At 34.3% G+C, this 16097-nt stretch overlaps 1 protein-coding gene across 8 annotated transcripts in view; it reads left to right on the top strand.

The window, feature by feature from the left end:
- Window positions 1-16097, top strand: part of OSBPL8 (oxysterol binding protein-like 8) — a 111198-nt gene that overhangs the window by 65385 nt on the left and 29716 nt on the right. For 7 of the 8 annotated variants that reach the window (XM_012720481.1, XM_004675867.2, XM_012720482.1 and 4 more), the window contains 6 exons: window positions 7383-7453; window positions 8564-8641; window positions 10908-11009; window positions 13544-13747; window positions 15374-15458; window positions 15803-15974. In XM_012720481.1, the coding sequence (XP_012575935.1) occupies window positions 7383-7453; window positions 8564-8641; window positions 10908-11009; window positions 13544-13747; window positions 15374-15458; window positions 15803-15974 (712 nt within the window). Of the gene's footprint in view, window positions 1-834; window positions 981-7382; window positions 7454-8563; window positions 8642-10907; window positions 11010-13543; window positions 13748-15373; window positions 15459-15802; window positions 15975-16097 lie in introns of those variants that run through there. The other variant, XM_012720483.1, reaches the window with a different exon arrangement.

Consider the following 16097-nt stretch of genomic DNA (forward strand, 5'->3'; position numbering starts at 1 on the left):
CAGTGGTAAATTATATATTTTGAAATGTTTAAATTTAACAAAAGAGGTACCATAACAGTTCAAGTGGATACCTATTGGAATATACAGCATTATAAGTGTCTTTTTAATCTTCATTGTTTATTGGCTTGCATTAACACTGTCTTAACGACTCATACATGCCTGCCAGACATAAAACTTAAAAATATTTATTTTCTGCTTTAGCTGTAGCTATTGGAATCTATAAATTTGTTCTTGAAAGAATATCTTTCCTTATGAATTAATCATGGCTTAGGCAAGCAATGGATAAGATGTAAATCTAAGAGCTTCAGAAAAGAAAAATAGTGTTATATATATATCCATTTTTAAATAAGAAAAAACTGGAAGGGAAAATGTTAGAAGTAGGAAGAGTGGTTATTACTACAAGGGCATAATGGATACAGAATTAGGATTATTTTTGAAAAAAGAAGAGAAACTGATTTTATTGCTTCTTCCTGGATCTCTAATTATTGATCTTGCTTTGTTTTCTTAAAGTAGCAGTTCAGTGCAAGGCATTATTGGTGTTTGAAAAAATGGTAAAACATTAGTGGAATACATTTCTTGTTGATCAGTTCATTTAAAAAAAAAAACAAAACCCAACATCGTGGCTTAATGCCTTTTCTGTCAGTCTCTTTGAGACTATCTGTTTATTGCTGATTTGACAGTCTCTGGTCCTTCTCCTTTGCTGTTAAATGTGTGTGTCCTTTGTTTGTGCTGGTGGTTTTTGCTACATTTGGATGTGAGAGAAAAGCCTGTCATTGCCAGTCTGGTCTAATTAGCCTTCTGGGTGAGCATATACATTAAACAGCCCTTCTAAACCATGAAAGAAGAGAGCTCACAACAACGTAGATTTTCTTCTTGTACTGTGGTTTCGCCTGTTTTATTTCCTCCACGAATTGATGGCCGAAAGCTTGTCCGGAATGCTTCATTTGGAGGATACAATGAACTTTCTCCTTCATTGCCAGGTCTGTTTGTTTAATCTTGCATTCTTTTCTTAATTTCTTGGAGATTTTTCATTTAAAAAACAGTCCTTTTAAAATCTTAACTGCTTTTGTTTAAATAGGACAATTCTTTTACAATTTTCACTGCTACGTGATTGTATCTTACCTCTTATGGTTATATTTTTCCTTTAAAATAAAATATTTGATACTCATGGCAAAGAAGTATTGACTGAAAGGGTGCTTCCTTTAACCATTTGTTTCTTTTTTTCAGACACTTCTGTTTTGCTAAATTTTAATTACATTTCCAATTTTTACACTAACGTTATTCTTAGCTTTTTGTGAATATTCATTTTGATAGGTGATATATATGCATTTGTTTGAAGTAGTGAAACACCTCTGTTCACCTGTGCAGTTAAATAATTATAAATTCACTGATTTCATTTTATTTTCTAACAGTGTTTCTCAAAGGAATTGGAAACCATAATCCTGAACTGTTTCCTCAAGTAGCAAAAGCTTTAAACAGATTTAGAATTCATAATCTGTATTTAGTCCTTTTAATGTAATACAGCTGTTACTATCATGCTTTTTTCTTATGTTCTCAAATGTTGTAAGTGGCTTTGAAAATACAACATATGAAAGTTTTTAATTTTCTTACTCTATTTGCTTTTGCAGTGAGACTTAGTTCATTACTATATTTGTCTGTCTCCTTTCATTTACTTCAGCAAGATTGCTGATTTTGATGCCATGATTGTACTTAACTATTAAAGAATAAATATATTACCCTAGAAAATAATAGAAAGCTTCACTTTTTTAAAGTTGGGGATATACTTAACTAATAATTACAGGAGAATTGTCAGTTTATCTTGTCAAAGAATATAGTGAAGGTCATTTTGGATTAATTTGCTCAAATGATAACATAAATGGTTAGCTTTGTTTTTCAATGATCGAAACAGAGAAAATCATATTCAGAGATGTCTGCTTCCATTTTCCCCTTACTATGGCCAGCAGTTGTATTATAACCAGCCATGACAAAAAGCTCTTTAAATATGTTACCAGCTAAGCAATAGAATGGAATCTGGTATTAGAGAAAAGTATCCTTTTATTATATTTTAAAGTTTAGAGTAAAAAATAATTCTTTTGGGACATTTTAGTGTACTGAAAAAAAAATTACATGCATTTGTCTTTATCTGAATCCCTAGAGGATTTACTTTAGTAATATTTAAAGACAACTTTGTCTTACTGTTTTGAGCACAACCCTTTACTCATTTTAGTTTTCCTGATAAAATATTTTTTGTGTGTCTCTTCTACCTTAAGAAATGTGTTGGCATAGCCTTTTTCTCTGGTGAGCTGTGATACAGGAGATGGTATTGTTACCTTGTATTCATAGTTGATACTACAGTGCAGTTTTTTAAAAATTTGTATCTGTTTATCTTTCTCTTTCCTTAACCTAAGTTATAATTTCAAATATATATTCATTGACCTATCTCAGGAACAATAACTAAAAATTGGAATAAATAAACATTAAGCAAATAAGTTTATAGACAAAATATGTAAGCTTTAGTGCATAGATTGATTTCTTTTTAGTATAGTCTGACTAGTAAGATCTCTTTTAGTACAGTGTCTTATTTTTAACTTAGCTCTCTATAGTTGATACTCTGTATCAGCTGTCTTTTGTAAATACCTACACAATCTGTATTTAATATATGTGTGTATAATCTTATTTTAACAAGACCTAAGCAGCATACAACTTTTATTATAGCTAAAAAGTGAACCAAATTTACTATCACAATATATAAAAAGAGCATACCTTACAGATGATAACATTTGTATTTGGTTAATAAATTAGTAGCTGAGTACAAAATACCAGTTTATTCAGTAATAATGTTCCACTGGATTACCTGGAGAAAGTAAAGCTTATGTATTTCTAGAAGAGATCATCTAATGTAAAATATATTTATAGTTGAAGAGTGAAGACCCTGAAAGTCAAGGGATTTTACCATGGCTATACAATTACATGATGAAAAGTTAAAATTATAATGTACAACTGTATTCATTGAAATTATTGTGAGTTTATGGTGATTTTCCACAATGAAATATATTTAGAATAAAAAGCACAGACAGACTTAAAAAACAAATAATTCAGAATTAGAACAAAGTTGTACATAGCGGTATAGCTTTGTTTTGTTTTTTGACTAGTTTAAACTATAACTTTTTTATTTGTTTTAACTGTTGAAAACATTTTTGAAGAGTATGTTTTCTTTCCTTATAAACAAAATACAATAGCAATTTTTTTTCAATTTTACTTCAGTAGTATTACAATTCAAATATTTTCCTTACAGAGAAACTTCACTGGGAATGAAGTAACTTGTCCAGGGTTATATAGCTAGTAAATGGTAATACAATTATTTAAACTCAGGTAGCCTTACTTTTTTCTTTTAGCTGCCCACTGCATCTAAAATAAGGAATTATCTTACCTTATAATAATTTAATACTCACAATTGCCTTTTGGAGAAAGGGAGGCAAAAACAATAGGGATCTTTTCATATTTCTATCCCTAAAATCTACTCCACTGCATAGCACATAGTAGGTACATTATAAATATTTATGAGATGATTTATGAATTAATAATTGTTTGTTGATTGAGGATTTGTCACCTATCATTCAGAGTATTCATCCATTCAGTACATGTTGTTATTATAGGTTCTGTAGCCAAAGAAAATATAGGGACCTGTCTGAAAATTTTGAAGTGTGAGAATGGAGTTCAGTTCCCTGGTTTTAAATCATGACTTGGCTTTTTGTTGAGCTTTTATAAGATATATTTGGAGTCAATAAAAATAATAGTCTTGCTACTTTATGTAGTGTAAACAAGAAACTAGGTAGTTTAGGGAAACGCCATTAAGGACGTAATGAAAATTACAGATCTTTTCTGAATAAAAAAACATTTTTATTCTAGGCTTCAAATTATTACCTCAAATAATTTTCAGTCAACTATCAAAATATAAGTCAAAGATAACCAGGTATAAAACAAGATGAATGAAAAGTAACCGAAATAGTAGCTAACAGAAAATGCCCTGCACTGCCTTTCAGGTAATAGAATTATTCAAGCATGGATTATTATTATTATTTTTTAAAGATTTATTTATTTATGCTTACAGAACTGGGATATGGTGGGTGAGAAGGTTCACCAGAGACAGAATAGGGAGCAGAACAGATAGACTGATGAAATACACTGCAGAGAGGAGTAGTGGGCCGGTCAGGAGAGGTCTGCCATGCCATGTGGGTAAGCTCCCTGGTGGGGGATCGAACTCATGCTGCAATAACTTCAGAGAACCTCATTATGCAATGCTTTAACCCATTGTGCCACTAGGGAGAGCCCTGGATTATTTTTGTAAAGTTTATGTTTGCTGTTTAAGAAAGAAAGCCATACTTTCGAAACAAACTTGAAAAACCAGAAATTATACATAGTAACCCACATAATTGTGAAGTAATAGAGTAGAACTTTCCGGAAGTGAAGTGAAAATGAAAGAAAACATGATAAGCAAAATTACAATTTGAATAGAGGGCCCCCCTGGTGGCACAAGGGGTCAAAGCACAAAATTATGAAGCACTCACAGCCACTCCTCATAAGTTTGATCCCTGGCCACGGAGGTGACCCATGTGCATGGTGTGGCAGACCTCTCCTGGCTCGCCCACTGCTCCCCTCAGCAGTGTATTTCAGTACATCTGCGTGTTTTGCTCTCCACTCTGTCTAGTGGGTCCGGGTCCGCTCAGCCCCCACACCTCTGACCTGTATCCCAGTTCTGTATGCATAAGTAAATAAATAAATCTTAAAAAAAATGAACATGTAATATATTTGACATATAGATGAAGACAAACTTAACAAAGAGGAAGACAGTTTAGAAGAAATTATCTAGTATGCAATAAGGAGAGACAAAAAGATCACAAATGTAAAAGAGATAGGAAATAAAAGGGAAAAGTTTCATGTATTTCTTTTTAGTCATAAAAGAACTAGAGTAAATCTTTGAATATAATGGATACCTTTTCAAGACTAATCAAAAACCCAATCCACAGAATTCTCAAAAAGCCAAATGTGAATACCAAGCAGAATAAACAAAAAGAAACCTAAATACAGTATAATGAAACTTAAGCATATAAGAGACAGAGGGGGAAAAAACCCAGCAGATTTCCTTCACAACAGTGGTTATTTCCCTCTGACTTGTTTTTTAAGATTTATTTATTTATGAATACAGAGCTCAGGTACAGGCCAGAGGTGCAGGGGTGGTAAGAGGATTCACCAGACACAGAGTGGGGAGCAGAACAGGTGTACTGACGAAGTACACTGCTGAGGGCAGCAGCAGGTGAGACAGGAGAGGTCTGCCATGCCATGTGGATCACCTCCAGGGCGGGGATCGAACTCATCATGCTGAAGTGGCTTTTAGCTTTTTTAGTGCTATGCTTTAACCCACTGTGCCACCAGGGAAGGCTCTCTCTCTGACTTCTTAGCTGAAACAGTAGAAGCCTAAACAAAGGAACAGTATTTTCAATATGGTGAAAATAAATATTGCCAATCTGAAACTCCATGCCTAAAAATTCTTCAGGAATGAAGGGAAAATAAAGACATTTGAGACAAACAACTGAAAGAATTCTGTCAGGAGACCCTCACTAAAGAAAATTCTAAAACATACTTCAGGACAAAGGAGAGTGATTACCAGTGAAAGGTCAGAATTGTAGAAGAAATAAATAACAAAAAATATGTGTGAAAAATTAATTTATGTTGATTCCAAAAGCATCAAAAACAGTGTTTTTTTGACAGATCTTTATACTCCTACATGTATTGAGATCTTTGAAGTTTTATGATGATCATTAGTGTTGAGAATTACTTATTTCAATATGTGTTCTTTTTGGTCTGATTTATACTAAAGTTTCAAATTCTGATTAGTTTTCATTTAAAATTTCATGTTATATTTATGAAACAATTGTGGTTTTATTTTTTGTTTTTTTACTTTTGGGTTTGAGTGATTACTCTTCTTACTGGTGTGTGTGTGTGTGTGTGTGTGTGTGTGTGTGTGTGTGTGTGTGTGTGTGTGTGTGTGAGGAAGATTCCTTGCTTATATTACAGAAAAAATTCAGTCAACTTTCTGGATTAAGAAAATGGAATGCAATTGTTTTTACTTAGTATATAACAAACAGTATAATTTATATTATCATTGATATTCTAGAAGTGATTTTAAAATGTTTGAGGTGTTGGTGCTACTGATATGTTAACCACTGCTTTGTGTATAATTGCACGTACTCTTTTTTTTTTTTAAAGATTTATTTATTTATTCATATAGAACTGGGGTACAGGCCAGAGATGCGGGGGGTGAGAGGATTCACCCGAGACAGAGTGGGGAGCAGAACAGGCAGATCCATGAAGTACACTGCTGAGGGGAGCAGCGGGCAGGTCAGGAGAGGTCTGCCTCGCCATGTGGCACTCCTTCAGGGAAGGCGGGAATCGAACTCATGCAGAAGTGGCTTAAGCTTCTTAGTGCAGTGCTTTAACCCGCTGCGCCGCCAGAGAGGGCCTAATTGCACGTACTTTTAATAAAAGTTTTTATTAGGCTCAACAAATAATTACAGGGAAGAGGCCATATTACTTGTCTTCAAAAATGGAACCTCATTAAAATGTACACTGCTTCTTTTATGCCTGCTATAAATCTCACTATAAACCTGTCTCTAATTATGTCCTTGTAACATTAATTTGTTAATAGATTTTGGCATCATGCTGTATTAGTATGTTACATGACTATAGGAATATGTGTCATCCATGTATTTTGATCATTGTTACAGAATTTATATAGCCATAGATAATGACATTTTTAATTTAAAAAGTTAGCTATAATTGAATGTTTTCTGTGTGTAAAGTACTAAACTAAGTATATTCTGTGCCTTTTCATTTGATTCTTACAGAAAGCACATGATTAGATTTTTTATTTTAAGGTCTATTTCTCAACCCAGATTTATATCCTGTCTTTTTTATCAGCAGTTCTGTAATTGTTTTTAACATTGGGCAAGAGGTATGAAAAATGTTGGATTGGTTTTATCAGTTAGGATAAAAAGTTCACTGGAATAAAAGTACCATGAGGCCTGAAATCATGCAGTGTATCTAAGAGCACAGAAAAGAGATATTTAGGTTGAAATCAGTGGGTTTAGGAAAAGACTTCATTACCTCCATAACCTCTAATTCATTCTAAAGAATTACTGCACTAAAACCGTTTAGAGGTCTTTTTTAAAACATATGTACAGCCTAGGCTTCTTGTTCTGATATACATCAAATATAATGTATATTTGAAATTAAATGACTTATATTGTTTGTTTTTTAACATTAATAAAAATGCCTGTTTATGTCCATGAATACAAATACTGAGATGACAATGTTTTTTAAAGGTTTTGAAAGAGGGAAGGAAGACATTTCTCAAAATAAAGATGAATCTTCACTCTCTATGTCAAAGAGCAAGGTAAGCATTGTTGTCCCCAAATAATGACATTTTTCTAAATTTTGCATTTTAAATGCAAAAATGAATACTATCAGATTTCTGTGGGATATTTTTTTGTTGGTACAGTTAAGCCATGCAATATGTATGAAAAAATCCTACTTGTAGAATAGTGGTTTAATACTAGTTTTTGAAGATGTTTATATTTTCATTAGTGTAACAGTGGGTAGTGTGTGCAGCAACTTGCTAGAATGCACTTTTTTTAAATTTAGAATAATTCCACTATTAAAAAACTACATTGCTTTATTGACTTTTCCCTAAGAATAATTTAATAATTATTAGAAATACTCTAGAAAATAGTTTGTTTTTTAAATAATATGTTTGTTTTTACATCATTTTGTACATTTTTTTTTCCATCTTAATTGTAATCTCCATGGGTTTCCCATCCCCGAGTCACCCATGTGCCATCACCATAGTCCTGTGCACTTCCCTCCCCTCTCCCCCGTTTTTGATCCATTCCCCACTCCACCCCTGCAAAATGTCTCTGGTATGTGGCTGTTCATTATTCTTATTAGAAAATAAAGTTTTTTAAAAATTATAAATGGGGCCTTTCCTGGTGGTGCAGTGGGTGAATGCAGCACTAAGTAGCTAAAAGCCACTTCAGCACGAGTTCAATCCCCAGCCCCAGAGGTGACCCACATGGCGCGGCAGACCTCTCCTGACCCGCCTGCTCCTCCCCTCAGCAGTGTACTTCATCAGTCTGCCTTTTCTGCTCCCCGCTCTGTCTCTGGTGAATCCCCTTACTGCCCCTGCACCTCTGGCCTGTGCCCTAGTTCTGTATGCATAAATAAATAAATCTTTTTTAAAAACTACAAATGATCTAATTTTACTTGGTAGATTGATTATTTTTTATTTTGTGTATTTGTTTTGTATATTTTTGGGTTTAACATGGATTTACTTTTAAACCCAGCAATATAGGGAAAATTTGTATTTGAAAAGGGACATTTACCTTAGTTACAGTGATACTTAGAAAAAAATCTCACAAACATAGCATTAATGTTAATTTTTATGTGTCATATATTAAAGATTTTAATTATTATTATTATTATTTTGTTCATTTCTATATGATTTTAGTCTGAATCTAAACTTTATAATGGCTCGGAAAAGGACAGTTCAGCTTCAAGCAAGCTCACAAAAAAGGAATCTCTCAAGGTTAGTTTCCCCAATTATTTATGAGCAGTAACTAACATTATGCTTTGCATGTGCTTTTGAAAGTAGGTTGATAAGTAAATGTGTTTTCATAAATGAAGAAAAAAATATCCAGACACACACATAATGAATGTTAACGTTCGTGTGGTACATTGAACACTCATAAAGCTGTTTGATGACTGAGGCGGAGCTGCTTCGGGCCTCAAGTACCTGCTGTGGGGCTGAGGACTTGATACCTCTGTGCAGTAGTACCTGAGTGAGGCATGTCACTGTATTGCAACTGTATTGTGAAACACCTAATGGGAAGCTCTGGTGCCCTTTAAAATTAGAGTTTGCTAACTGAAGTTGTCCCACAGGTAGATATTTTGTTTAACCTACATAATAAAGAAATATCCCCACATGGGTGCGACCTCCCTGGTGGCACAAGGGGTTCTTAGCATTATGAAGTATCCATGCCACTGTGGCACGAGTTTGATCTCAGGCCAAGGAGCCTGATCCATATGGCATAGCACACCTCTCCTGTCTCACAGGCTGCTCCCCTCAGCAGTGTATTTCAGTCATCCCACCTGTTCTGCTTCCCCCTCTAGTCTCTGATGGATCCGCTCACCCCCACCTCTCATCCCCATATCTCTGACCTACAGCCCCCTCTTGTGTGCATAAATAAATAAATCTTTTTAAAAAATCAATATAAGTTAAAAAAAAATACAAATATGCAACACGGGCTTGCCTTCCATTATGGTCCAGGACCTGGAGCTCAAGAAACACCTTTTCCGGCCCTCCTTGTTGGCGTAGCGGATTAAAGCACAGTACTGAGAAGCTAAATCTTCCACATGAGTTCAATTCCCACCTGCCCTGGAGGTGACCACATGGCGTGGCAGACCTCTCCTCACCCGCCCGCTGCTCCCCTCAGCAGTGTACTTCGTGGATCTGCCTGTTCTCCTCCCCACTCTGTCTCTGGTGAAGCCTCTCACCGCCCCTGAGCCTCTGGCCTGTGCCCCAGCTCTGTGTGCACAAATAAATAAATAAATCTTTAAAAAAGAAAAAAAAAGACACACCTTTTCCAATTGACTCTGATCCCAGTCTCCTCTTTTGCTCAGTTTTGTTTCATACATAATCTTGTGCTAATTTGCAATCCCATATTCAATTCATATATATATATTAAGAAAAACAAAAGTTTAAAATTGCTTGACTGTAGAATTGTCACAGTTTTTATCTGTGTATATTCTGTTTACTGTTTTATACAACTAGCAATATTGTATTTATTTTTTAACATATTTATTCTCTTATATCATTGTTAATTTTGGTATCTCATTTCTCCCCTCAGGTGTAGTCCATGTAGTTCTCCTATCACCACAGCACCTGTGGTCCATCTCCAGTCCCTTATGCTCTTCCCTCCCCTGGTATAACTGCTTTCTCTCCCCATCCTCTGCTGTATACCCTAGGTCTGTGCTCACCTTGTCAGTTTTATCTTTTTCCTGACCCCTTTCCCCCCCCTATATTCTGTATCTAATTGAAACTACTCAGTGTTTACCTTTTTCCTTCTGATTTATTCACTTAGCATAATCCCTTCCAGCTCCATCCATGTTGCCGCAAATGGCATGATTTATAGGATAATGATAGTCCTTCTTCAAGGTTATTGTAAAGATTAAATGAGGTAATACATGAAAAGAGTTTAGAACAGTGACTGGCATACAAAATGTACCCCAGTAAATGTTAGCTGTTATTATTTTATTCATGCTGGAAGTCCTATGTAGCAGCAAAAAAAATGTGTGCATGGAATGTGATATGTTGATGGAAACACGCCAGAAGCTCATGAATGGGGGGAACTTTTTGTATGTGTTAAAAAAAAACACAAAAGTTACATATTTATATATGTTTTTTACTTAGAAAAGGCTTGAAAGGATAGTATTTTCCAGAAGGTTAATAGTGGTCAATTCTGGAATTTGGAATAGGAAAGGTCATTAGATAAATGACTCCTACTTTTATTTGTGTTTTTTTAATTTTTACTGGGAAATTTCATTCAAGTATTATGTATAATTTTAAAAAATGGCAAAATTCTTTAAAAAGATAGAGAACTATACTAATAATCAGAAAAACTAAATTCTAACCTTGCTTCTCTAAATATTTCTCAAAAAAGATAGTTCTTTTATCATGTTAAAATTCAGAAAGTTTTAGCATTTTATATTCTACATGATACAGACCTAAATAATTGCAAATAAATTTCCCATTTGTATTAAAATTTAATTTTTCTATTATTTCAACAAAATAGGTACAAAAGAAGAATTATCGAGAAGAAAAGAAAAGAGCCACAAAGGAATTACTCAGTACAATCACAGATCCTTCTGTCATTGTTATGGCTGATTGGTTGAAGGTCAGTTTGTATTGAATCTTGAAGTCAACTTGCTGAATGTTTATCTACTGGACTAAGAACGTCTAGAGTTTATATAAAGCCTATAGGACAAAAGCAACTATGATGAATTTTTGCTGGCCCAGAAACTACTAGTTGTATCTCACCATTTTTGTGTTCCAGGCTTAATGAGAAGGAAGCTTATTGTTTACTCTGTTGACAATAAAATCAAATACAAACAGCAGTTATTTTTGAAAGGCCTTTTGATTTGTGTGATATTATATAGTCTGATCACTGTGCTGGAAGCAAATAGTTATGCTTACTATTTAAATTATCATTTGGTATTATTATGGACTCAGTACACATTCCATGATAAGGTATGAAGCGAAGTTAATATCAAAGTTATTTGAAAAGCATTCATTTTCAGAAAAACATGCATATTTTCTGTTTCTTCTTACCTTCGTGCGGCCTTTAGTTATTACTATTTGTTTTTTCCTTCCTTTTGATGATCTAATCTCCCTATACTTTCTGTCAGTCTTACCTGAAGAATGTTTGTTGTAGGAATCTTCCAGACTAATGCTCATTTTAAGAATGCTCTAGTAAGATTCTGAATCCAGGAAGTTTAGTGTGTGGTATTTACTTAAAAATCACTCCAGCATTTACAGCTTTCCCTTTCCTCAAGAGTTGGTATAACTTCTTACCTAAAATTCATATGAGATCTGTGATAGATGATCTCTTAAATGGAAGTGTAGTGATAATTTCCTGATATTTCAGGTAATACAAGGCCTTCAGTGCTGTGCTTAAAACACCTTCTGACTGACATTGGATCAACTTAGAATTTTCAGCTCTTGGTATCACTTGGGCTTTTCAGAGTTGCTGCTATTCTTATTTTATAACCCTGGATTTCCCTAACCAATCCCCAGCACATCCCCTGACTTTTTAATTGTTAGCTTCATTCTGATAATTTGCATTCAACTTCTGTTAAATCTCCAGGACCTACAACATCATCTCAGGGTAACTTCTGCTACCACTTCTCTTTTACATACGTTGTTGTAACAGTTTTTTCCTCATTCCTAAATTCCTCCTTTCTAAATTTTCCTTGCTTAGAGTTACTGTGGTAAGCTTATTTGTGGTTGTAGACTCCCACATTTATTCCATAGTTCATGTAAGTGCATTAAAAGATTGTCTTACAGTGGCCCTCCCTGTGGCGCAGCGGGTTAAAGCACTGCACTGAGAAACTAAAGCCACTTCCGCATGAGTTCACCCGCCTGCCCCGGAGGTGACTACATGGCGTGGCAGACCTCTCCTGACCCACCCGCTGCTCCCCTCAGCAGTGTACTTCATCGATCAGCCTGTTCTGCTTCCCGCTCTGTCTCTGGTGAATACTCTCACCCTCTGCATCTCTGGCCTGTACCACAGTTCTGTATGAATAAATAAACAAATCTTTAAAAAAAAAAAAGATTCTTACAGTAAATAAAAATAAGTTTATTCCTAATTTTCATCTGTTATATTATCCTTTAATATTGTAAATTTAGTGACTTGCATAGATTTTTTTTAAAGATTTATTTATTTATGCATACAGAACTGGGGTACAGGCCAGAAATGCAGGGGCAGTGAGAGGATTCACCAGAGACAGAGTGGGTAGCAGAACAGGCAGATGAATGAAGTACATTGCTGAGGGTAGTAGCAGGCGGGTCAGAAGAGGTCTGCTGTGCCATGTGAATCACCTCCGGGGTGGGGATCAAACTCATGTGGGGTGGCTTTAGCTTCTTAGTGCTGTGCTTTAACCTGCTGCGCCACCAGGGAGGGCCCCATAGATATAACTTTAATAGATTACAGGGATACAAGTTGGAAAGAAAACCTAGTTATAAAGACTTGACATAAACTCAGAATGAGGAACATTTTATGAGATAAAAGAGACATTCTTATAACTTATGTTGTAAAATTTTCCTGCCTTATGTAAGTGCTATGAACAAAGTGATTTAGAGAAGGTAATTGTAGTAACTAGAAAGAGGTTCTTCCCTCTTCCTACCAATCACCAAATATTTAAGGAATACCTAGTATGTGCTAGCAATGTTTTCAGCACTGTTGATGGAGTGCTATGTGGAGAGGGAAAAAGATCTTAAAAACCAGAATAATCATATACTTTCACAGATAACATTACCCTTTTGATAAATGCTAAGAGGGAGAAAAATCTCAGTAGTACAAAAGTTATTTTAATGTCCTTGACCTGGTTAGGGAAATAAAGAAAACTATTTTACTAAGTATATTATTTGAAACTGTTTCTCCAATCTCCTATAGACTTTAAGTTCCTCAGAAACAGAAGCCATCTCTTTTCATAAGCATTTGAAGTACTTGTCACTTAATCCTTTATATATAGATTCTATTCATACATAAATCTAAAATTACATTTTATGAAAATTTTAAATTAGAACATACCTATCTGCCATTATTTATTTGTTGTTGTTGTTGATTGTATTTTGTGGAACATGAAAACAGAGCTTATTTCATTCTGAAAAGTAATTTTCATTGAAATAAAATAAATTATCTCTTTGTAGATTCGTGGTACTTTAAAGAGCTGGACCAAGTTGTGGTGTGTGTTGAAACCTGGGGTATTACTCATCTATAAAACGCAAAAAAATGGTCAGTGGGTAGGAACAGTCCTTCTGAATGCCTGTGAAATCATTGAGCGTCCATCAAAAAAGGATGGCTTTTGTTTCAAACTTTTCCATCCTTTGGAGCAGTCTATTTGGGCTGTTAAGGTAAGTAAACCCTGCTTATAAAGTAGAAAGTAAAGAAGATAATCTATGAGTAAAACTAATAAATCAATCTAATGATTCTATCCTAAAAATTTCTCATTCCAAGTACATTATTCCTCACTGTATCTAGCCACAATGAAACCTGTACCCAAAAATTTTATCAATAAGATTTAACTTAAAATTTCTGCAAAAAATGTTTCTGGAACTTTATTGCACCTTATCCCTTTTGTCCACAGGGATTCAGTTTGTATTGTTTTATTTTAAATTTTGCAGTTATTAACTTTCTTGTAATACTGGATCCTATTTACTATGCATACAAGAGTTGGGGTGCAGGCCAGAGGTGCAAGAAGTGAGAGAATTCACCAGAGACAGAGTGGGGAGCAGAACAGGCAGATCTACCAAAATACACTACTGAGGGGAGCAGTGGGCAAGACAGGAGAGGTCTGCTGTGCCATCTGGTCAGCTCCCTGGTGTGGGAATTGAACTTGTGCTGCAGTGGCTGCAGCACTTAAGATAGCTTCATAGAGCTGAGACTTTACTCCTTGCATCACCAGGGGATCCCCCCAATACCAACTTTAAAGCATTGTTAAATAGCTTCAAAGTTAGTGTTTTATGATTAGGAAATAATATTTTTGAGTTCTTTCTGTCGGGAACTCTTTGTTACTATACATGGAATCTTCTTTTAATTATCATACCTTTAATGAGCATAAAATATTTTACCAATACACAGATAAAGGGTTTGAGGCTAAAGAGGTTAGTAAGTAATATTTCTGGCATGGCCCCAAAATTGTAACTCAGTCAAACTCTAAGTCTTACTCTATACTGGTTTTAGGAATTGGTTCATAAATTATAAGGATATTAGATAGTATATATTGTAGCATTTGTTTAAATCATGTTGATTTTTCCCTACCTTTTTATTTTAAATAATGTTTTATGCTTCTTAAAATTATTTAATTCTTTGATCTGACAACTTAAAAGATCATACTTTTTTTATCAAAATTACATGATAAATTTAGTCCTTGGGCTTTCTTTCCAAGTATAAACTGTTTCACCTAAGTGTATCTTTGGTGATACTAATTACTGTAGAGTTCTTGTTGTAGTATGCTTCCAAAATAGATAACCCCAAACAACAAAAGTAATCTTTTTCTTTATTGTTGCTGGAAAAATACAATTAACTTTTATACTTGGTATTTTAAACAAGTATAAACAAGATTTACCTCCATTATACTTTGCCCAGACTGTCTCAAATTCATGTCTCCTTTTTCTTGAATATTTTCAGCTATTTCTTTAGGTTTCTAGAAATGTAGTATTTAGCTAGTAGTAGTTGTAGAATTGGAAATTGTTAAAATTTGATCTTTGCTGTAAATTTTAGGCTTCATTCTAATATGTGAACAATATTCAGTTATTTTTAGCTAATGTAATTTCAGTTTTCTGGTAAGGAAGTCTTATTTGTTGAAAGAAGAAAACTTTATTTAATATTTACTTTTTCCAGAAGCACGAAATTAAAGTTTGTTTGCTTTCATATTACAAATCATACCTAAGTAAGATTACTACAGTTAATAATAGATAACATAGAAATCACATGATAATTACCGTATACCATTTTCACTTTTATTTATTTATTTTAAGGGTCCAAAAGGTGAAGCAGTTGGATCTATAACTCAGCCCTTGCCCAGTAGTTATTTGATCATCCGAGCTACTTCAGAGTCAGATGGTAAATACAAGTTTTAGTGGAGTGTATTTTGGTCTTCATTTTTAAGGGTTTATTTTATAAACTATTCTGTATTTTAAATCTATCTTTAGAGTGGTCTTTGAAACAGAGGTACTATATCATACATTACGTAGAACTAAATGCATCATTAACTAGGTAGACAAATTAAAAAATTGTCTTAAGGTCATAATCCTAACAATTTCATGTTCAAATGAACTTTTCTAATGCATGTTTCTCAACGAAGTAACAGTATATGTAGTAATAAATGTTAACACTATGAAGTTAAGAGAGTTAGTGGTTTTTATCATTCTTTGATTTATATTGCTCATTAATCCCTGTTCTTCTAGGAAGATGCTGGATGGATGCTTTGGAGCTGGCCTTGAAGTGTTCTAGTCTTCTTAAACGTACAATGATCAGGGAAGGAAAAGAACATGACCTGAGCATTTCATCAGAGAACACACATGTCACTTTGTATGGTTTGTTACGTGCTAACAATCTCCATAGTGGTGACAACTTCCAGTAAGTAGACATTACCAATAGTCTGTTAAATTTTTTTTTTTTAAAGATTTATTTATTTGTACATACAGAACTGGGGTACAGGCCAGAGGATCAGGGGCGGTGAGAGGCTTCACCAGAGACAGA

This window comes from Condylura cristata, unplaced genomic scaffold (genome assembly GCF_000260355.1).
Source record: "Condylura cristata isolate star-nosed mole 26May11 unplaced genomic scaffold, ConCri1.0 scaffold00004, whole genome shotgun sequence".
Lineage (NCBI taxonomy): Eukaryota > Metazoa > Chordata > Mammalia > Eulipotyphla > Talpidae > Condylura > Condylura cristata.